The 22,787-nt window shown below is 46.7% G+C and overlaps 1 protein-coding gene across 4 annotated transcripts in view; it reads right to left on the bottom strand.

Annotated features, from left to right (window-relative positions):
- Nucleotides 1-22,787, bottom strand: part of LOC126542836 (FERM, ARHGEF and pleckstrin domain-containing protein 2-like) — a 235,961-nt gene that overhangs the window by 45,218 nt on the left and 167,956 nt on the right. For 2 of the 4 annotated variants that reach the window (XM_050189952.3, XM_050189951.3), the window contains one exon: nt 18,833-19,011. In XM_050189952.3, the coding sequence (XP_050045909.2) occupies nt 18,833-19,011 (179 nt within the window). Of the gene's footprint in view, nt 1-16,840; nt 17,207-18,832; nt 19,012-22,787 lie in introns of those variants that run through there. The other 2 variants (XM_055077475.2, XM_055077476.2) reach the window with 2 other exon arrangements.

Here is a 22,787-nt window from a genome sequence, read left to right on the forward strand (position 1 = left end):
TCAATCAGTCCTGTCGACCTGGAGGAATTTTGTACCGACAGAGGTGGTCTGAGCCGACACTGCACCATTCTGTGAATTGCGGCATTCGGGCACTGTGTGTGCGATCCCTGAATGGGACTGACTTTGGGGAGTGCGTGCAGTAGGGAAGATCGAAAAACTCACAGAGACAAATTCTACGACTGCATCAGCTGTGGCAGCCCATCTACAGTGCACTCAGTGCTCCTTCTGCACTGAAAACACTGAAGTGAGGCACCTACTCGATGGGCATCTAGCATGAGGTGCTCGATGGCACATGCGACACGTGGCACCGCGCCGGTAACACCGAACATACTGAATATTCTAAAAATCGAATAATAGATATTCAATTCGCAAATTGAATTATTTATGTGTTCACTCTCTGAGTCGATTTGGCAATATCTGAGTGTTTGCACACTTTTACTACAGGGCATTCAGCTGTCTGCCGTCACGTGCGCTAAAAATGGCACTACAGTTGTGTGACATTGAATGATGGATTTCAAGTGCATGCAGTCCTCTTTTTCCTTGAAAGATTGCAGAAATGACATCTTGGCATGAGCTGGATGCTGGTCACCATATTGTTGCCCAAATATGGCAGGATGTAACAGGTTGGCCTACTTGGTACAGCAATCCCACAACTGCAACATACAACTATATGCATGAACATGCATGATGAATGAAAATGAGTGCGGTTTGTTATTGACACAGGATGCAACATACATGAATTATCAGCAAAAAAAAAAAAGATAGTGTGGCTTGTTATTAACACACGATGCAACATACATGAATTATTAGCTAAAATATGCCACTGGGCATAAGCTATGAGGATCCATAAACAGACTTAGGGGCAACATAACGGTAAATGAAACAGAAATGTGTTAGCATTACATTGCACCTGTTTGAGGTCCTAGATCTACAATTTAAATCATGTTCATTACATTGTAAAAGTATTGTTCAGGAGCTCACCAGATACACATTCTGCCTCTTTATATATAAATCGATTCCACATATATTGGACTCAAAGGGGACTGCAAAATAGTTCCAATATATTGATCGCTTGAAATGTAAAACGTACCTATCTGAAGCTTATCTGAGATCTCCGCACATCTCGGACAGTTTCCCCAAGATCATGAAAAGTGGGAACTTACTGATTTGCTGCTCCAAGGATGTGTCAAAGGCACAAAAGTTTACTTATTTATTGCTCATGAAAGTTGCAATCACTCGCACTGCATAATGGTTTTCGATATTGTAGAATTCAGGGGTTGTGGTCTTGGAGTCTGACATCACACTGAGGGTTCTCTAACCTACGCTACAGGCACGGCACAAGGAGGCTATGAGGGCTCATGCCGTTGTCCAAACTGAGAGTTGCCAACTTGATTTGCATGAGGTCGAGAGGATGGAGAAATGGAACAGAGCGTTTATTTACGTAGGAGAGGCAAACTTATTTACAGAGAAAGATCATACTCGTAATAGCAGTAGCACGGAGCTCAGTACATTGTAACACAAAGAAACTAATGTCAGAGCTACTGCATTGTTCTCGGAGAGCACATCAGAGGAGCCGAAAAAGTCCATTTAAATCCACCTTGTCCTCCCAAGATCCCTAGGCCAGGGAAACCTGTGCTCACGCCTTCCTCCAATTGTAGCATCTGAAGTAGCTGAAGGCTCCGCCTTGAGTGCGACAGTGTGCACAATCACTCTGGCACCTTTCTTCACTGAACACGACATAGGTGCTGACTATGGGGGGGGGGGGGGGATAGGGGGGGGGGGGATAGGGGGGGGGGGGCTCTGGGGCCCGAGCCCCCTCCAGAGTTCAACCTCATTCAGACCCTCGAAGACAGACTCAATTGTGCATTTTCCAATACACGACTACATGCTAAAGTGCTCAAGGATTTTTTGGTTCTAGCAGCTAATGTGCCACAGATTGGCTGCACCGAGCATTCCACTACTGTAACAGGATTGGTGGCTAGGTATTACTACATCACGTGTTCGCTTTTTACTCAGAGGGCTAAACCAGTGGGCTACTCACTAGAACGTCAAGGGGGTTATAAGCCACGTGTTTTGTAAAACATGTGGTGCTCTGCAATGACTGTGCTATTTGCAATAAACTCGTATTAAGTTATCAGCGTTTTGTACTTTCTAGAATTTTTTTTTACCACATTGCTGATATATTGCATTAACTTCCTCCCTTTAAACTGCTATTACAAGTGCAAATATGTGACTAATGTGCGGGCGACACATTCAAAGTTGTTCCAACGCGCTGTCCTTCCACAAGATTCCTATGAACTTTGTACTTTAGGCAAGGCATAAGCGCGCCAACCTCGGCAAGAGGTGGATACAAAAACGCTCCTTGCTGTATCGGCTGCGCGGTTGGTGCTCACAGTTTCTACGTGCAATGAGAGCAGTGAAACAATTCATTAAATTCTCGGTATCTACACACAAAGCCCCATGCCTCAGTAAGGTGCCTGGTGTAGTCTCGTGCGGATGCCATCCTCTCGGTGAGCGCGGAGAATATCTTATATTCCCTCATTTTCTTAAGCTGTTCCACATTTAGAAGAATTTCTCTCGCAAACCAGACTTAGTTCAAGAAAATTTTCCATGTCTCAATAATTCCTCTTGTCGTATTCAAGTGCTGATTGCCGTGTTATCGGTTGTTAACGAAACTTCTTCTCAAGTCTCTAAATTTATTAAGGAAGTTTTTCACGTGCATATGCCTTCCAACTACTCGGAATCAGCAAAAATCGACCATCGCGGACAAGATCAGCCTCTTTACACGTAAGTACGAGGCCCTGGACAGGAGCTATGGCACTTCAATGTAACCTGGGGCCTGACGGACCAACCGACTGTGCTACCTCTCCAGGCAACATCCAAGGGTCACGAGTTCAAATCCCCTATTCTCTTCCTTTTTTGTTTTCTCTTTTTCCCCTTTTAATATTTCTTTTCTTTTAGTTTATCACTGTACGGGACCCCTAAAAAAAAATTCTTTATTATGTATGGTCACACATGTGCAGGCCATAAATACCAGGTTTCCCCAGTTGAGTGCCATCTGTGCGGTTTAGCCGAGCTCAGATTGGTCCACCTTGACTGATCAAAGAAGGCACCACTGTAGGTTAAATGAGGCGTACAACTCCTGCTGTGGCGGTAGAGTATCCGCCTCGCGTGCAAGAGGACCGTGGTTCGAATCCCGGTGCCGCGCAATTTTACACCGGAAAAAAAAAAAAAAAAACGTGTGTTGAGAAAATTGCATAAACAGGCCTGGAGTGCGGCCTGACCCTGGTGACCAGAACCGGTAACGCACTCTCTCACCAGAGCAGGATTGGCCACCCTGGTGCAGTACTTGGCCACAACCTCCCATATGAATACAACAATCAAACCCCGGCCCTCAGTCCCCAGCAGCCGCGAAGCAACTGACCACGGCGGCGGTCAGATCTGTGACGCAGCAGAGGGTGGTAAGAATCCCTGGCTCTGGACAGGCCATCATTAGAATTTGAACCTGGCAACGTTTAACGTTAGAAAGTTATCTAGTGAGGCGAGTCTAGCAGTGTTATTGGAGGAATTAGAGGGTAGTAAATGGGGTATAATAGGGCTCAGTGAGGTTAGGAGGACAAAAGAAGCATATACAGTGCTAAAAAGCGGACACGTACTGTGCTACCGGGGCTTAGCGGAGAGACGAGAACTAGGAGTCGGATTCCTGATTAATAAGGATATAGCTGGTAACATACAGGAATTCTATAGCATTAACGAGAGGGTGGCAGGTCTTGTTGTGAAACTTAATAAGAGGTACAAATTGAAGGTAGTACAGGTCTACGCCCCTACAGCCAGTCATGAGGATCAGGAAGTCGAAAGCTTTTATGAAGATGTGGAATCGGCGATGGGTAAAGTCAAAACAAAATACACTATACTGATGGGCGACTTCAATGCCAAGGTAGGCAAGAAGCAGGCTGGAGACAAGTCAGTGGGAGAATATGGCATAGGCTCTCGGAATAGCAGGGGAGAGTTATTAGTAGAATTTGCAGAACAGAATAATATGCGGATGATGAATACCTTCTTCCACAAGCGGGTTAGCCGAAAGTGGACGTGGAGGAGCCCAAATGGCGAGACTAGAAATGAAATAGACTTCATACTCTGCGCTAACCCTAGCATCATACAAGATGTGGACGTGCTCGGCAAGGTGCGCTGCAGTGACCATAGGATGGTAAGAACTCGAATTAGCCTCGACTTGAGGAGGGAACGGAAGAAACTGGTACATCAGAAGCCAATCAATGAGTTAGTGGTAAGAGGGAAACTAGGGGAATTCCGGATCAAGCTACAGAACAGGTACTCGGCTTTAACTCAGGAAGAGGACCTTAGTGTTGAAGCAATGAACGACAATCTTATGGGCATCATTAAGGAGTGTGCAATAGAAGTCGGTGGTAACTCCGTTAGACAGCATACCAGTAAGCTATCACAGGAGACGAAAGATCTGATCAAGAAACGCCAATGTATGAAAGCATCTAACCCTACAGCTAGAATAGAACTGGTAGAACTTTCCAAGTTAATCAACAAGCGTAAGACAGCTGACATAAGGAAGTTTAATATGGATAGAATTGAACATGCTCTCAGGAACGGAGGAAGCCTAAAAACAGTGAAGAAGAAACTAGGAATAGGCAAGAATCAGATGTATGCTTTAAGAGACAAAGCCGCCAATATCATTACTAATATGGATGATATAGTTCAAGTGGCTGAGGAGTTCTATAGAGATTTATACAATACCAGTGGCACCCACGACGATAGTGGAAGAGAGAATAGTCTAGAAGAATTCGAAACCCCACAGGTAACGCCGGAAGAAGTAAGAAAGCCTTGGGAGCTATGCAAAGGGGGAAGGCAGCTGGGGAGGATCAGGTAACAGCAGATTTGTTGAAAGATGGTGGGAACATTGTTCTAGAAAAACTGGCCACCCTGTATAAGCAATGCCTCATGACTTCGAGCGTACCAGAATCTTGGAAAAACGCTAACATAATCCTAATCCATAAGAAAGGGTACGCCAAAGACTTGAAAAATTATAGACCGATTAGCTTACTGTCCGTTGCCTACGAACTATTTACTAAGGTAATCGCAAATAGAATCAGGAACACCTTAGACTTCTGTCAAGCGAAGGACCAGGCAAGATTCCGTAAAGGCTACTCAACAACAGATCATATTCATACTATCAATCAGGTGATAGAGAAATGTGCGGTATATAACCAACCCTTATATATAGCTTTCATTGATTACGAGAAAGTGTTTGATTCAGTCGAAACCTCAGTAGTCATGTAGGCATTACGGAAACGGGGTGTAGACGAGCCATATGTAAAAATACTGAAAGATATTTATAGCGGCTCCACAGCAACCGTAGTCCTCCATAAAGAAAGCAACAAAATCCCAATAAAGAAAGGCGTCAGACAGGGAGATACGATCTCTCCAATGCTGTTCACAGCGTGTTTACAAGAGGTATTCAGAGACTTGAAGTGGGAAGAATTGGGGATAAAAGTTGATGGATAATACCTTAGCAACTTGAGATTCGCTGATGATATTGCCTTGCTTAGTAACTCAGGAGACCAATTGCAATGCATGTTCACTGACTTGGAGAGGCAAAGCAGAAGGGTGGGTCTGAAAATTAATCTGCAGAAAACTAAAGTAATGTTTAACAGTCTCGGAAGAGAACAGCAGTTTACGATAGGTAGCGAGGCACTGGTAGTGGTAAGGGAATACATTTACTTAGGGCAGGTAGTGACCACAGATCCGGATCATGAGACCGAAATAACCAGAAGAATAAGAATGGGCTGGGGTGCGTTTGGCAGGCATTCTGAAATCATGAACAGCAGGTTACCACTATCCCTCAAGAGAAAAGTGTATAACAGCTGTGTCTTACCAGTACTACTCACGTATGGGGCAGAAACCTAGAGGCTGACGAAAAGAGTTCTGCTTAAATTGAGGACGACGCAACGAGCTATGGAAAGAAGAATGATGGGTGTAACGTTAAGGGATAAGAAAAGAGCAGGTTGGGTGAGGGAACAAACACGGGTTAATGGCATCTTAGTTGAAATCAAGAAAAAGAAATGGGCTTAGGCAGGACATGTAATGAGGAGGGAAGTTAACCGATGGTCATTAAGGGTTACGGACTGGATTCCAAGGGAAGGGAAGCGTAGCAGGGGGCGGCAGATAGGTGGGCGGATGACATTAAGAAGTTTGCAGGGACAACATGGCCACAATTAGTACATGACCGGGGTAGTTGGAGAAGTATGGGAGAGGCCTTTGCCCTCCAGTGGGCGTAACCAGGCTGATGATGATCTACAATACTGAAAAAAAAAAAGATACTTGTCAGCATGAGAGCTTTCAAGCGGAAAAACTAAACGCAACCAAATCATTTACCCACCCGGAGGTATGCAGACGCCGTGAGAAACTACGGTGCCCTAATGGCGCCCCTGCCAGCAACGCCGTCACGTGGCAGGAACACGTTTTGGGGCCAGCCTCCAAAAGCCGGACTTCACACCTCCCCATTCCTGCCACCCTACTCGAAGCGCCTACGAGGCAGCCATTTTGAAATGCCAATGGCGATATGGTAACGCAGATTTATGGTCATACTCGATTATAACACACAAGCAATTTTTGGATCCATTCTAGCAGAAAAAAAAGTGCGCGTTAGATTCAAGTAAATACGGTACATTTAAAAATGCACACAGGACAAAGTTCATTATATTTCTGAAGAGAAAAAGGTAGTCAATTAAAAATTATTTCTAAAGGTATGGATAGCCTATACCTAGAGAATGAATATGTTGCTGCATGTTCACCTCGCTTCAAATTGCTTTGTGTGCTTTTCTGACCCTGAAAAATACCTGCAGACTTCAGTGACCCTTTCGGCAGTCTTCTATCAATGGCGCGTGAAATGCACGTGAATGATATGTGTCCCATTATTGCTTCTCCTTCCAGTAAACAATGCTAACGACTCAAGAAAAAAAAACTCTTCTAATAATTTACAACATTTATAAGTGATGGAAACATCACCTGCATGCAGAAATCATAAATATATACAGGGCGCCCCGTTTGATTTAAAAAAAGAACTATTGCTTTACTCGAAGGAAACCTAGTGCATATTGTTTCCAGTAGAGTGGAGTGGCTGCCAGTAACTTTTTCAGTTCTGAGATTTAATTAGGTAATTGTAACTACTTATCCAACTCGAGACGTACTATCCTAATTATCAAAGTGTCGATGAGGCATTTGTATGCACAGCCAAGGGACATGTAATTGCGGTACATTCAAAGACCTTTGAAAGACTGAGTAATAATTTTTTCAGACTGATAAATAAACCCCGCAAAATATGAAAAATAACATGTGACTGCACCCCCAATCGCGTCAAAAAGCAGCGCCCTTGAACAAACTCCTTCTGAGTAAGCCAGCAAAAAATAAAGGAAATAAAGAAAAACATTGTGATCGTGCTAGTTCCTTATCTGCCGCGCCCCAGCCAAAGTAACACGTCACGTTTGGTGTTAGTTGAAACAAGCTGTGATAGCTGTTGTCTTAGCATAGATAAAGTGCATGGATGGTTTCTTTTTTTTTTTTTTGCCCTACAACACCTATCACTAAAAAAGTGAATTGACAATGTCAGTGCAAAGGTTTAAAGGTGCATTTTGTTTCGTGCCAGTCACCATGTCTTTCTCTAATAAGCAGAAGGAAAACATGATCCTTGCCTTGGGAGCTTTAAATAGCAACAAGAGGAAGGCTGCAAATATATATCAGTCATGGAAGTGTAGCGGTAGACCGAACGCATCGACTATCATCAGAAATTATGAAAACCTAAGACAAACTGGCAGCTTCAAGAAACAGCGGCGGAGGACTCCATCTTTGAGTCCTAGCCTATGCACGGATGTTCTAGCATTTATGACCTCAAAAGCTCACGCTAGCGTGCGGGACGCGGCTGTGCAGGTACCAATTTCCAAGTCATCAGTTTGGAGGATTTTAAATGATGGCCTTTCATCCGTGCCACCTTAACCAGCACCAATGCTTAGAAGATAGGGACCTGTAGAATCGTCTAGATTTCTCGAATTGGGTCCTAACAGAAGCCGATGAGTCACTGGAATTTTTGAGCAACATTACATGCACAGATGAAGACAATTTTTGCAGAAAAGGCCAGGTAAATTTGCATAATGCAAAGTTTGCAGTGACTCCAATCCACACTGGGTAAAGTGCACTCAGCACCAGTACCAGTGGTGGTCGTTCAATATGTGGTTTGGAAGTTACACCAGTGCTATAATCGGTCCCATCTTCTTCAACCACAGACTGACTGGACAGCGTTACGTGGACAAAATCCTTGAAGGAGTGGTGGATGAATTTCTCAGTGAAGTCGCACTGTCACGTCTTCCACTTCTGTGGTGGAAGCAGCAGCCAAGCAGCCAAGCACGAAATTGGCTGGATGCAACTCTTCATACGCAGTAGATTGGAAGCCACGGGTTTGTAAATTGGCCAACTAGGTCACCTGACCTCTCTCCACTCGATTTCTTTCTTTGGGGTTATGTAAAAGATCTTGTTTACATGGTCGAGATGGATGCCAGATGAGCTGACGGCAAGGAGGCCGGATGTCTGCCATAGAATTCCAGCATCGGTCATCAAGAAAGCCAGAGAAGATGTGATAAAGCAGACGCAGTACTGTGTAGCTGCAGAAAGAGACTTCTTCGAACACATCCTCTAGGCAGCTGCTTGAGCTCAACAGCACTTACGAATTCATAGATAATAAGGGCACACTAAAGAATGATTGTTTTGTATGCGCAAACATTTCTATCCTTGCCCAACAGAAAAACCGTCCCTCCGTCTGTTCCGTGAGACAGTTGCTTCAGCATAGCGCCTGTAGCAGCGAGCGAATTCACCTGCGTGCTGCCTCTTGCTTCAACACCAATGAAGCGGTGAGAACACAGCGCTCACGGAGCTCTCAGCACATGTCGCACAGTGCCACTTTTGCAGATTGCTTTCAAGATACGGGCCGCGCCTCTGCGCCAGACGTAGCTGCCACTGGAGCACAGTTAATCACGCTTCATAATGATTCAGTGTACCTAATAAATGTTTCATGTATTTTCTACATTAGCTACATCTTCCTGGTCATTCCATCCGAAGTCTACATCCGCTGAGTGAACCAGTGAACACTGGTGGAACACTGAGTGAACCAGTGAACCGGGATCCACCAGTGAACATTGCTTCTACTTGTCTCTTCTACATCATCTCGGGGCAGGTCCCACTTAACAGTTCGGTGTTGCAACCACACTTATCCGTTCCACGGTTCTTTGCGGTTGTTCTTGCAATTATACGAAACACACCAGCAAACTACCAGGAAATACCACGTCAGTACTACAAAATGCTTATGCATCATTCAGATAAACCCGAGAGAAGATTCTACTTGGGTTTCTTTTTCTTTCTTTTTTTATTGCAGATGTCTCGATTGCCAATTCGACACGTTTAGAAGTGGTACACTTACTTTCTTGAAGGCATCGGTTTTGCCTTTTCTCTACGCTTGGGTCACTTCCCGGTGTGTTTATTTCGTTCTTATTTTTTGCCACGAAGTTGTTTTCGCAGCACGTATAAGAGCTCATGAAAAAAAAAAATGTCACTTTAATTTGAATTTGGTCCGAAGCAAATTTGTGGTGCAAAATATAGCTGCACGCACTCTTTCGATATGGTGCGAGCACAGCCGGGATTTTGAAACATTCTATGCCTATTGCATTGCTTCTCGCACTTTGTGTGCGGTTAGAGTGTCAATTGAGCCGCATTACCAAGGGGCTTTTGTTATCAATATGATCAGTCTGTCTTGAGAAACGGATAATAAGTGTGACGTAGAAATGAGAGGAAGGAATAGCTGCAAAGCCGCAAAACCTGCTGTTGGTGCTCTTTCCATACCATTATCAAGGTGATGTGCCGTCTCTTCGGGTTTGTGACAGGCAAAGCAGTTGCTTTCAATCAGCTTATTTGAGGGCTCTGTTTTTCATATTTCGTGGGCTTTCTTTAACCCTTTGAGGGTCGTTTTTTCCGCCATGTGCAAGCACCCAGGGTCGATTTTTTTTATTGCACATTCCAATTCTTTGGAGGGACCTATTTCGAAATAAATAAACTTACTGTAATTTTTCTAGGGTGACCATAAAGTGAGAAAAAAATATTTTTGTGTTGGTATATATGCACTGTTTTTCATGAATAACAACAAACAAAAAAGGAAGTAAAGTTATAAGAATAAAAAATTTGATGAATTGTCATACACACAGTTCAAGGCTTAGAAAATGTACACACGAGAATATTTCGCAACTCTCAAATGTTCCTGCTCTTACACTAACATTTACATCTGCTTAGAGAAAGACGACGACAACGAGTGGTTGGAAGCCTTGTGCCTGTGTTGCCAAAGCTCTGTGTCCTCTCGCTGCAGTGCTCTGCCATCTGAGCGTTTTAGCAATCGAACTATAACGCCTCTTGACATTTGGTGGACGTGCTGGGCCCTTCCCAAACCTAGAACTCCGCAGCCGGACGCTCCCTACCGTTTCTGCCATGCCTCAGGATGCCACGCAGCCCGATCCTCCCCTGGCACCGCCTGTTGTCTGCTCCGGTGCTCTACGCCAACGAGATCCTCCGGTATTCAGCGGCAACGACAACCATGACGTGGACGATTGGCTCTCGTCATACGATCGCGTGAGTGCGCATAACAAATGGGATGACAAAGCTAAACTGACTAACGTCATCTTCTATCTTTCTGGAGTCGCTAATCTCTGGTTCCGGAATCACGAATCCAACCTTTCCACCTGGACAGCATTTACCCATTCTTTCAAACAAGTCTTCGGTCGCCCTGCTGTGCGCAAGCTTCGCGCAGAACAACGCTTGCGTAGTCACGCTCAGCAAAAGGGTGAAAACTTCACAAGCTACATTGAGGACGTAGTTGGCCTTTGCCGGCGCATTAATCCCGCCATGCCCGACTCTGAAAAGATCAAGAATGTCATGAAGGGCATAGAGGATGACGCCTTCCAAATGCTCTTGGCAAAAAATCCTCAAACGGCTGACGATGTCCTTACACTGTGCCAGAGCTACGATGAGCTCCGCAAACAACGCCTTACTACGCGCCAAGCTGCCATGCCCGACGACACGATTTCGGCTTTAACTGACACTTCCAGTGCTGCTCCCGCCCACTCTGCTTTCCTCGACCAAATCAAGCAATTCGTTCGCGAAGAAGTCGCGCCAACTGTCACTGCTGCCTGCTACCCAGTCGTCTGAGTACTCTTTGTGCCCGGAACTCCGACACGTCATACACGAACAAGTCAGCGACGCGCTACCTCTCGCTAATCAGCCACCCTCAGCGCCGGTTCCGCTCACGTACGCTGCCGTCGTCGCCTGGCCAAGACCACTGCCTGAAGTTGTGCACTACACCCCCACAGGCGGCTTCTACGCCTCGCCTTCTCCAGCTGTGAACTATTTGCCCAGAAGCGGCTTCTGCACGCCTCCGCAGCCCCTACGCCCAGCTCAGAATTGTGCACCGCTACCTAGGCCCCCTGTTGATAATCCGCGGCATACCCAACACAACCGGCCGATCTGCTTCGCGTGTGGCTTTGCTGGCCACGTGGCACAGTTCTGCCGCCGGCGGGGTTGGTATCCTCCCGATACTGCGAGATGTCAAGGGAATACTACTGACTCCCAATCCCGATATTCGCCACCAGTTCCGCACTTCGCTCCTTCATCTCCTGTTCCCCCGAAGCTTCAACACACGTCGGTCTCCATCTCCCCGTCGACATTCCCTCTCCCCCATCGTCCGCAGCCCTCCAGCTGTGGAGGAAAACTAAAAGGCGCAGTTCCGGAGGCAAGAACTGCGATCTCTTCGAACTGCTCAAGGCCTCGTTTATTGCCTACGAACATCATTGAAGTTTTTGCTGAAGGTGTCGCCGTTCACGTGCTTGTCGACACGGGTGCCGCAGTGTCCGTGATTGTCAACCAGCTTCGCCGTACGCTCCGAAAAGTCGCGACGGCGTTTTCTGTCATTTCGCTACGTACAGCAAGCGCTGAGCCAATTGAGCCCTTAGGAACATGTACCGTCCGTGTCGCCATACAAGACAGTTTACACCACATTGAGTTTGTTGTTCTTCCCCGCTGCTCTCATGCCATCATTCTAGGATGGGACTTCCTCTCATCTCATCACGCTGTTATTGATTGTGCCCGTGCAGAACTTGCGCTGACTCCATTTTGCGGCAGTCCTTCTGAAGATTTGCCTCCACCTTCTGCTCGGGCGTTCAACGCCACCGACGCTGACATCCCTCCCTTCTCTTCCGCCCTTGTACCCATTTCCTGTGCTGCTTTCTGCGATTCCACAGTTCTTTTCACGCCATCTCAACTTGCTGCACGCCGTCATCCCTTCTTGCTTCCCTTTGCCCTCCTTCCTTTTCGCCAGGGCTCCAGCGCACTTTATGTTTCAAATCTGTTTTCGTGTCCATCAAGCTTACATCGTGGCGAGTGCCTCGGTTTTGCTGATGAATTCAACACGAGCTCTCTGTACGATGTGCCTGATGACTCGACTCCTCTTCATGTTGACGCCATGGCTCTCCCTGTCTCTGCGCCTGCGCCTGCATATGACCGAACATTTGCTCCATTTATTGATCCTAACCTCACTCCGAGTCAGCGCATGCAGATCGTTGACCTGCTTAACCAATTTCGAACTTCTTTCGACCTCCAAAAACAATGTTTAGGACATACCTCCACAGTCGTTCATCACATCAACACCGGCAGCCACGCGCCTCTACGCCAACGTCCATACTGTGTGTCCGCAACAGAGCGCCGTGTCATCGATGAGCACGTAGGAGACATGCTTCGACGCGGCGTGATATAGCCATCACACAGTCCCTGGGCTTTTCCGGTAGCGCTGGTCAAAAAAGAAAGATGGGACTATTCGTTTTTGTGTGGACTATCGACGTCTAAATAAGATAACCCGGAAAGATGTCTATCCTCTTCCCCGTATCGACGACGCACTGGACTGCCTCCAAGGCGCTGAATTCTTTTCGTCCTTAGACTTACGATCCGGTCATTGGCAGGTCCCCGTGACTGACGCAGACCGCCCGAAAACAGCATTTGTTACGCCTGACGGCCTATATGAATTTACCGGGATGCCCTTTGGCCTCTGTAATGCGCCTGCAACATTTGAAAGAATGATGGATAACATCCTCCGGGGCCTCAAATGGCAGACATGCCTTTGTTACCTCGATGACATTGCATTCTTTTCCCCGCACTTTTCTTCTCACCTGTTCCGCCTCAAACGCGTGCTGACTTGCCTTGCCGATGCTGGACTCCAGCTCAACTTAAAGAAGTGTTGCTTCGCCGCCCGGCAGCTAGTCATCCTTGGCCATGTTGTTTCGAAAGATGGTGTGCTCCCAGATCCAACCAAACTCCAAGCCGTTGCCGAATTCCCACGACCAAAGACCACAAAAGAACTCCGCAGCTTCATCGGATTATGCTCCTATTTTCGTCGTTTCATCCGCAACTTTGCCACTATAATAGCGCCTTTGACGCAGCTTCTCGCAGGTAACCATGACCTCTTGGCCTGGCCGCCAGTTTGCGATGCCGCATTCACGACGCTGCGTCGCCTTCTAACCTCACCCCCCATACTCCGACATTTTGACCCAAGCGCACCGACAGAAATACACACGGATGCCAGTGGCGTCGGCATTGGCGCTCTCCTTGCACAACGAAAGACTGGCTTCGATGAATACGTTGTTGCCTTCGCTAGCCGCGCACTCACGAAAGCAGAAGAAAACTATTCCATTACAGAAAAAGAATGCCTGGCTATCATTTAGGCCATAAGTAAGTTTCGTCCTTACCTCTACGGCCGCCCGTTCGACGTCATCACGGACCACCATGCACTCTGCTCGCTGTCGTCCTTGAAAGATCCCTCAGGCCGCCTCGCTCGATGGGCGCTTCGCCTCCAGGAGTATGATATTCGAGTGCTGTACCGCTCTGGTCGTAAACATTCGGACGCGGATGCCTTGTCTCGCTCGCCAGTATCAGGCCAGCCCAATGATCACAAAGTACAAATATGCGAGTCCTCCCTCACCACCACGGGTATGCTTTCGGAGCAGCAGAAGGATCCATGGATTGTTGCTATGCTGGCTTTTCTGTCAGACCCATCAGGGCCTTCTACTGGCCGTACATTGCGTCGCCAAGCACACCACCTTGCTGTTCGTGACGGGCTCCTATACCGCCGTAACTACCTCTCAGATGGGCGCAAATGGTTACACGTGGTTCCTCGGCATCTACGTTCGGATATATGTGCAGCGTTTCACGACGACCCACAATGCGCACATGCAGGACTACTCAAAACATACGCACGCCTACAAATTCGTTATTAATGGCGCGGGATGTACCGATTCGTTCGACAATATGTCCGCTCCTGCCTCGCTTGCCAACGCCGCAAGAATACCCCTCATGCCTTAGCTGCTCCACTGCAACCATTGCCTTGTCCAGGATGGGCCTTTGACAGGGTCGGGGTTGATCTTTATGGCCCCCTTCCGTGTACTTCAGATGGCAACCGCTGGGTGATAGTGGCGATTGACCATCTCACACGCTACGCCGAAACTTCGCCTCTGCCCAACGCATCTGCGCTGGATGTTACCTGGTTCCTTCTGCGTAACATCATACTTCGCCATGGAGCCCCAAGAGAGTTGCTGAGCGACAGAGGCTGCGTCTTTCTGTCTGATGTTATAGAAGCCCTGCTCAAGGAATGCAACGTAATTCACCGTACCTCTACTGCATACCACCCGCAAACCAATGGCATGACTGAGCGCTTTAACTGCACTCTTGGCGATATGTTAGCCACGTACGTCGCATCTGACCAAACCAATTGGGACCGAATTCTACCCTTCGGAACGTATGCTTATAATACTGCCACGCAGACCCCTACAGGATTTTCACCGTTCTTTCTTCTTTACGGACGCGAGCCTTCCTGCACAATGGACACCATCCTTCCGTATCGCCCTGACACAACGGAGGCTACTACCCTATCCGAGGCTGCTGCACACGCGGAACAGTGCCGGAAGCTCGCCCGCACATTTACTTCGGAAGATCAGCAGTGACAGAAGCACCTTCGGAATATTCCCTCTTCTCCGGCACCCTATGCCCCTGACTCACTAGTCTGGCTTTGGGTTCCCGCTACCAGCCCTGGACTTTCACCCAAGCTTGTGTACAAGTACCAGGGTCCCTACCGTGTCGTCAGTCAAACGTCTCCTGTGAACTATTTGGTAGAACCCCTTGAGCCGCCTTCCGATAAGCGCCGCCAAGGGCACGAAATCGTGCACGTTCAGCCGCTCAAGCCGTACTTTGACCCACCTGTGCTATCTTGCCCGTAGGTCGCCGAGACGGCTCCTCTTCCCCGGGGAGGCAATTGTACTGAAGAAGAACGAGCAGTAGGCACTGCTTAGAGAAAGACGACGACAAGGAGTGGTTGGAAGCCTTGTGCCTGTGTTGCCAAAGCTCTGTGTCCTCTCGCTGCGGTGCTCTGTTATCTGAGCGCTTTAGCAATCGAACTATAACGCCTCTTGACAATATATACATTATATATATATATATATGTATATATTTGAAGAAATGAAGGTGCACGCTTACGAACATTGCATTTTTAATGATTTAGCGTTTCGGCCGTGGTACGGCCGCCTTCGTTTCTTCAACTACCTATGCCCTGGACCTACAGAACTCTTCCTTGAATTTTATATATATATATATATATATATATATATATATATATATATATATATATAGGTCTGGTCAGAATACCAGACAAATGTTCATGTTTACACAGACGGCTCCACGTCACCAAAGGAATCGACAGCAGCTGTGGTGATACCAGCGCAACAGATGACTCGAGGTTTCATTCTAGACCATAATTCTACATCAACCGCTGCAGAGCTTGTGGCTATTCGGGAAGCGATTCGCCACATCTGCGGGGAAAGACCTCAAGAGTGGTGCATTTTCACAGACTCAAAACCAGCGCTGCAAATTTTTGGGATGCTTCCTGCACCACACTCCATATCAGGTTCTGGCACGGCAGATCACCGAGCTACTTTCATGCGCTCAGGAAAAACACCACCGCATAGTGTTCAAATGGATCCCGAAACACTGTGGGCTCAATCGTAATAAAGACATTGTTGATGCTGCAGCAAGGCATGCCCTCAGTAATGGCCTGCAAACTTTAGTGCCATTCTCCAGACCGGACATCACATGCCTCCTGTCGGAATTAATGAGTGCGACGACAAGATACTGGGCCCGGCCAGATGCTTGTCATGTCCGCCTTAAAAGGCTGGATCCCCATATGCAATTTCCTGTTCTGCGTGGAATTCCATGCCCTCATACATGCCTGATACACAGACTACGATTAGGCGTCGCTTTCACGTGCAAATACTTGCACATCATTGGATGGACAGACTCCCCGGACTGTTCAGTGTGTGGCATTGTAGAGACTATAAACCATGTGCCCGTGGTGTGCCCTGAGTATGCGCGCGAAAGACTGACAATGGCAGCTGCCTCGAGACATTTATACAACAGACCACTGTCGGAGGACCTCTTGCTAGGTGCATGGCCACAGAGTTGGCAGACGATAGGGACAATGCGTGCTCTTTCACGTTTCCTAGGCGACATGGGCCTGGACTCACACTTCTGATAACATTTATGCAATGTGTCCTTCACCTCGTTCCTCACATTATCATCTCCCATTGTGACCCTTTTTCTTCCCCTTCCCTTATGTAGAGTAGCAGGCCAGATGCTCCATTTTCCAGCCGACCTCTCTTCATTTTCCAATCATTAAACTACTTCTTCTAGGTCAAGTGCCTGTTGTGTGTTTTTATTCAAGATAAGGTAGAAATGGACGCACCACAAAAGCAAACTAGCCTGTATAGATATGCCCCATGCTGCCATCAGCGCACTTTACTGCAAATCGCACATGGATGCATATGGGTGCGTGTGTTTTAACAGCTGATCATAATACGTGGGCGACGAGCCAGGCAGACTGTTGTGTCAGGTTTCGGAACCGACTTCCTGTTGGATCCAGTTGTCCTCACTTCTCGATTGCCTTAAAGGGTTTGTGCATCTCTCGCACGCACCGCTCTGCACTCTGACACCTTGCGGCCGGTACGTCCCTTCATTCTCAGCCCTTCTCCTCCAGCTCCTGCGTCAGTGATTGCCAACACTACACATGCACTGTTAGTTTCAAAAGTGGCTTACAGCTTGCAGAACATACACGAGTTCATCCCCACTCTCATGTAACCGTGCGAGCATGAATTAAACGTGTTCAGCGTGAACCTGAGAATTTCACAGTGAAAATTCATTAGTGTGCCACTGCTACATAAGGAGGGGGTCGGGGGGAGGGTTTGTTAAATTTATACTGTTATGCAGAGATACATCCAAGGGAAAATTGGGGTCAGATCCATTTTGGCCACTCGTGGAATCCTAAATTGCCGTTTGCAAAAAGCCCTAGCCTACAAGAAGACAGACCAGGTGGCGCAGCATCTCTAGTCTCATTCAATTTTTCACTCAGTGAAAAATGGAGTGTCATGCACGCTTTCTTGTAAGATGTGCATCATACAGGGAGGCCTTTCTCGTTCTTGAAGCAGTGGCTATCTGCTCCTGCCAATAATGAATGGACATTTTGCATGAGTCATCCATTTTCACAGCAAGCAAGACAGAGCACCCTGCTCGTTTTTCCTCCATGACATTTAATGCCCTTCAGATTCAATCTGTTATTTGACAGCATCTGTCAAAACATAAATATTTACGACAATGCGAGAAGTGATCGCGTCTCCTAACAGAGATGCGAGATCAACAGTGTGTGTATGTGTGTATACACACCTCTATCGTGTGACCGGCTTCCCACACTTCACATGCATGCACTTTTTACCACTTTGCACTCCTAATGTTAATGCATAAAAGAAATGTGCAGAAATCATTGGTGATGATTGTCAATGTAAGTGAATAACTGAAAGTATTTAAAGTTACACTTATTTAAATTAATGATGTGCTTGACAGTGCGTATTTGTTGCAATGAGGAATTTAGGTAACGTTATTTAAGTAGTTGGTATGTCATTGTGTAATTTCATGGAGAATAGTGCTGTTAACCAGTACATTTGTAGTGGTAGAATAGGTGGACTGCACTTGCAACTCTAAGAGCTGTAATGGTTTCTGTAAGTTTGCGTTGGGCAACAAATGCGCCTGCAACTCAGTCATGTGACAGCGCACACACTTTGCAATCATGCCCTTGTATCGGTGGTGAAAGTCCAACCACCGGCCACAAATCTTTCTTTGGTGAAAATGCCAAAGATAGCTAAATTAAAAAATTTGTTTGTGGGGTCTTAGATGCCAAAACCATCATATGATTATGAGGCTCTCTACAGTGGGGGGGCTCTGGATTAATTTTGACTATCTACGGTTCTTTAACGTGCACCTAATGCACAGTACATGGGTGTTGTTCTTGCATTTTGCTCCACTGCAGCCAGAATCTGGTCTCGTGATCTCTGGCTTAGCAGCGCAACACCAAAGCCACTATGCCACCCCAGCGAGTGCAAAAGAAAGCTATTCACTTTAAAATATCATTGTATCAATTATAGCAAGAAAATAAGAATTAAAGCAGGCAATGCTACCTCTTTCAGCCATACTTTTCTTTTGGGGGGGGGGGGAGGGGGAGGACATTACAGGAGTGGAATCATATAGACAATTAACAAGCAGCCCATCACAAAGAATGCTTGTTTAATAGCTGCTGCAGCTCTCACTGAATGGCTGTAATTTCTACGACGACATGAAAGGCAGCCAGGCCACTCACCCTGCAGCAACCATGAGGGCACGATTGGCAGCATAGATGGTAAAGCGAAAGGCAGCTTCAGCTTTCGGCTCTGTTTCCTCAACCATGAGTCCCTGCAGTGGTAGCTGTCCATGCACTTTAAACTGAAGCCGCGGCCCAGAGGAAGACACACGGCTTGCATATACCAGCATGTCGGAGAACTGTGGCCGCATACACACAAACAGAGAGTTCACATAATTAAAACCAATGCCATAGTCAATGTGAAATCATAAACAAGGCAGTGCAATGGCCATGCCAATATTTTATCTCCTGCATTAAGTAAAGCATGAATCTGTTAACTCATCAATGTGCATCAGGCAGTAAGTAAACGAAAAAGAAATAAAAAGGGAAAAAAAGGTCCCTATGCCTGCAGTGTCAGTCTCAGCAGTGCTAGAGAATAGTGAATGTGTCTACAAAATGCTACCTCCTGCTCTTGGTAGAGTTTCAAGCGAGAATGGCAGCTCGCAGTGAATGATTGCCATATTCACCCGATTCTAATGAGTACCTTTTTCTCATGAAAGTGAGTCCAGAAACTGCCTGCAAGTCACAATCGGATACAAAATTAAAACTGCATTCGTGGCACTGGCAGCAGCCTACTGTCACAGCAAGTGTTACAATGGTAACGCAGTTTAGATCAGAGTGCCCAAAAAAAAGAACACACACACACAAGTGCCAAAAAACACACACACACACACAACTGGTTCAGTTTGGGCTCGGTGAACTCAGATTTCGTTGCAGTTGAGTTCCAGTTAGGAGAAATAAAAATGTGTTAACGGTTCGCAAACTGGTTCAGTGCAGTCGATTATATCTTGCCCCATCGCAATATGCAGCATAGTACTACCGACCTGTCTGCATGGCGCATACACAAGTTTCATCAAGAGGAGGCAGAAATTTATGAATTACACAGATACAGGGAAATTTTCATATACGTATTAAAGACAGAGGTAATTAGCAAGAATGCTTTGTGGGGATGCTCGACTCTCAAGCGTCCCCTGATGTTTCCCACACATGGCCTTTCGTGTCTCCTGTAATCCAGCTTCTCCGCAAAGCTTAGCACTGGCCGGTGTGGTTGCAGCATATTACAAGAGATGGCGCAAGTGTTGTGCCGCCAACGTTATCTAACAGCAGGGTTATTCTGGCGTGAAAGGGGTAGGCTCTTCCTCTTTGGCTTGGGGTCGGCATGCAGCACAGATGTTTTGTGCACTCGCCCATCGTTGGCAGGACCATCCTGCAAAAGGCTTAGGAGCAGGACACCGGAATGAACAAACACGATCGTTCGAATGCAACACCCATTCACGTGACTGTACATAGGAACAATTAGGTGTTGGTGTTCAGCATGGGAGCGAACACATTCGCTCGCTATCTGGTTGCGGTGAGTCGGACAACCTCGATATGTCGCACGCCCATTGGCATGTTCTATGGGTTGCAATTCGGCTAGCTGGCATTAGTGTATGAAACATGTAATGATTGATTGATTGATTGATTGATTGATTGATTGAATAACTTTTATTTTTCAGTCATGCAGGACGCATATTAGCACGTTGTGGGCTGCTCCCACGTTGGGACCGACAGGCCTAGTTTGCCAGCTGCATCGTGGGCCTGCTGGGCAGCCCAACTTTGCTCAGCCAGGAGTGGGTTGTGGAGGGCCGCTTCCCACCTAGCCGAGTTGAGGTCAGGGCTTGCTATAAAGATACATCCCCAGGGCATGTGTGAAAGTGTTGATCTATCCCCACAAGCAGGGCATACGTGATCAGGGTGGATCTCCAGATATATCGCATGTAACGTGAACAGATTGGGATAGGTCTCTGTCTGTAAAAGTGTGAATGTCAGTGCCTGAGGCCTGGTGACCTTGGGGTGAGGAGGAGGGTATTCTCGCCGCGAGAGATAAAAGTGTTTAGTAAGTTCGTTACAAGTAGCGCGCACATCCCTACCATCCATAACTCTTTCCTTGGTCGTTACACCGCCAACGCAGTCAGTAAGGTACACGGGGTCACCCACAATGTGCCCTACGTGGGCTGGGAACCAAGTAAGCTAGTGATGCTTGATTCTATCCAGACCTGCCTTACGAAGCAGCCGCAAAGCCTGTTCTGAGATTGTTCCACACCCAGATGCCCTCATGGCCGATCGTGAGTCACTGTAAATGAAGTCGCTGCAGTCATCAAGCATAGTAGCCATGGTAAAGCAGGTAGCCATTGCCAAGGCAATGGCTACCTGCTCAGCTATCATTGGATCTCCGGTTCGTACAGATGCGCAGATCGCGAGTCGCTGTTTCGGATCCACCACTACCCCAGAAAAGGTGCACTCCTTCCAATATGCGGCCGCATCAACAAAGCAGGCTCTATGCCGGAGTGCCTGGATATGTTTGAGTATGGTGGAAGCTCTTGCTTTCCTTCTAGCCTTGTGGAATTCAGGATGTACATTTCTTGGTATTGGCGATATGGAGATCAAGTCTTGTATGTCTTGTGGTAACTGGCATTTTCTTGGTGCCTCTGCTGATGGCGGGTAGCCGAATTCTTGTAATATTGTCCTACCAGCAGCAGCCGTGGAGAGTTTGACAAGTTGTGCTCTTTCCTGAGCCTCTGCGATTTCCTCCACAGTGTTGTACACACCTAGCTGGAAGAGAAACATGTGTTGGTGAAGATCGGTATACCCAGGACTCAGTGATTTTCCTGAGCAATGTGCTGAGTTTTTTCCTCTCTGCTCGTTGTCATCTGTGCACAGCTGCCACATAGGCAAAGTGGCAAAGCACAAAGGAGTTAATCAACCATAAGAGATTGTCTTCTTTAAGGCCATGATGGCGGTTAGTTACCCTTGGGATGAGACATACTGTGTTGTCTGTCTTGGTCGTGAGCTTGATTATCATTTGCACATTCGATCCAGTAGATTCGACTACCATGCCAAGTATTATTATTGAGTCGACCCTAGGAATCTTGTCTCTGTTGCCTGTGCGAAGACAAATGGTGCTGTCAGACAGTGGTTTCCAATGAAGTCAAAAGCATAGGTCAGCAAAATAAGCACAATTCACTCAGACTCGCTCACAAATTATATTTTTGCTTAATGCTCACTCAGAGTCAAATCACTAAATTTCTATTGAACCGGGCTCACTTGGATTTACTCGATAAAAATTTACTCAGCCAGGCTCTCTTGGATTTAGATTCACCAAAATTACACTCAGCTGGGCTCACTCGGACTCAGCTTCACCAAAATTCTACTCAGCCAGGCTAGTCAAACTCAGACTCACAGGTCGGTTTGAGTCTGAGTGAGTAGACTCACAAGTGAGTTTGCCAACCTATGGTCAAAAGCACGCACAATGTGCCCCACAAATAATTTTTACAACTTGAATCATGTTATGCTTTGCCTAGCTAAACACATAATGCGTGTTGAACCATGGCACATCCCAAAAGCAGATTTAGCAGGCCATTTACAGCCACAATTACCACTCACTGTACAATAAGTATAGCGAGTAAATTCGTTGATATCCCTCCTCCAGAACATGGTCTTTTCTGCTCTCTGTCTTAATCTAATTTGTCTAGTTTTAGTAAAAACTTGACCTAATGGCTGAATTGGGAGCTTCACCAGAAATGTTAATTTCACAGAGTCCCTGAAACAATTTTTTGACCATAGAACACAGCTGAAGTACAAGCGTTTCTGCCAAGGTGGCCCTAGTTACCAGCACATACGCGTGGCCTATCCTCATTCTTGCATAAAATGCAACTCGTGAATTGTAGCAATCTACTAGAAGGGTGTGCTGACTGAAGAAGTATAGTTATTCTAAGAATTGTGCGAACTAGTGAGCATCTGCTGTCACCTCATATGCTCGAACCGTTTTGTGTCGAATCGGTAACCGTTATTATTTTTAGCTTCAGGTTCTATTCGAGTTCAGGCACATTCCAAAAATATCGGTTCAGGTTTAGTTCTGACCAAAATTCCGGTTCAG

Source organism: Dermacentor andersoni, chromosome 2 (assembly GCF_023375885.2).
Source record: "Dermacentor andersoni chromosome 2, qqDerAnde1_hic_scaffold, whole genome shotgun sequence".
Taxonomy (NCBI): Eukaryota; Metazoa; Arthropoda; class Arachnida; order Ixodida; family Ixodidae; genus Dermacentor; species Dermacentor andersoni.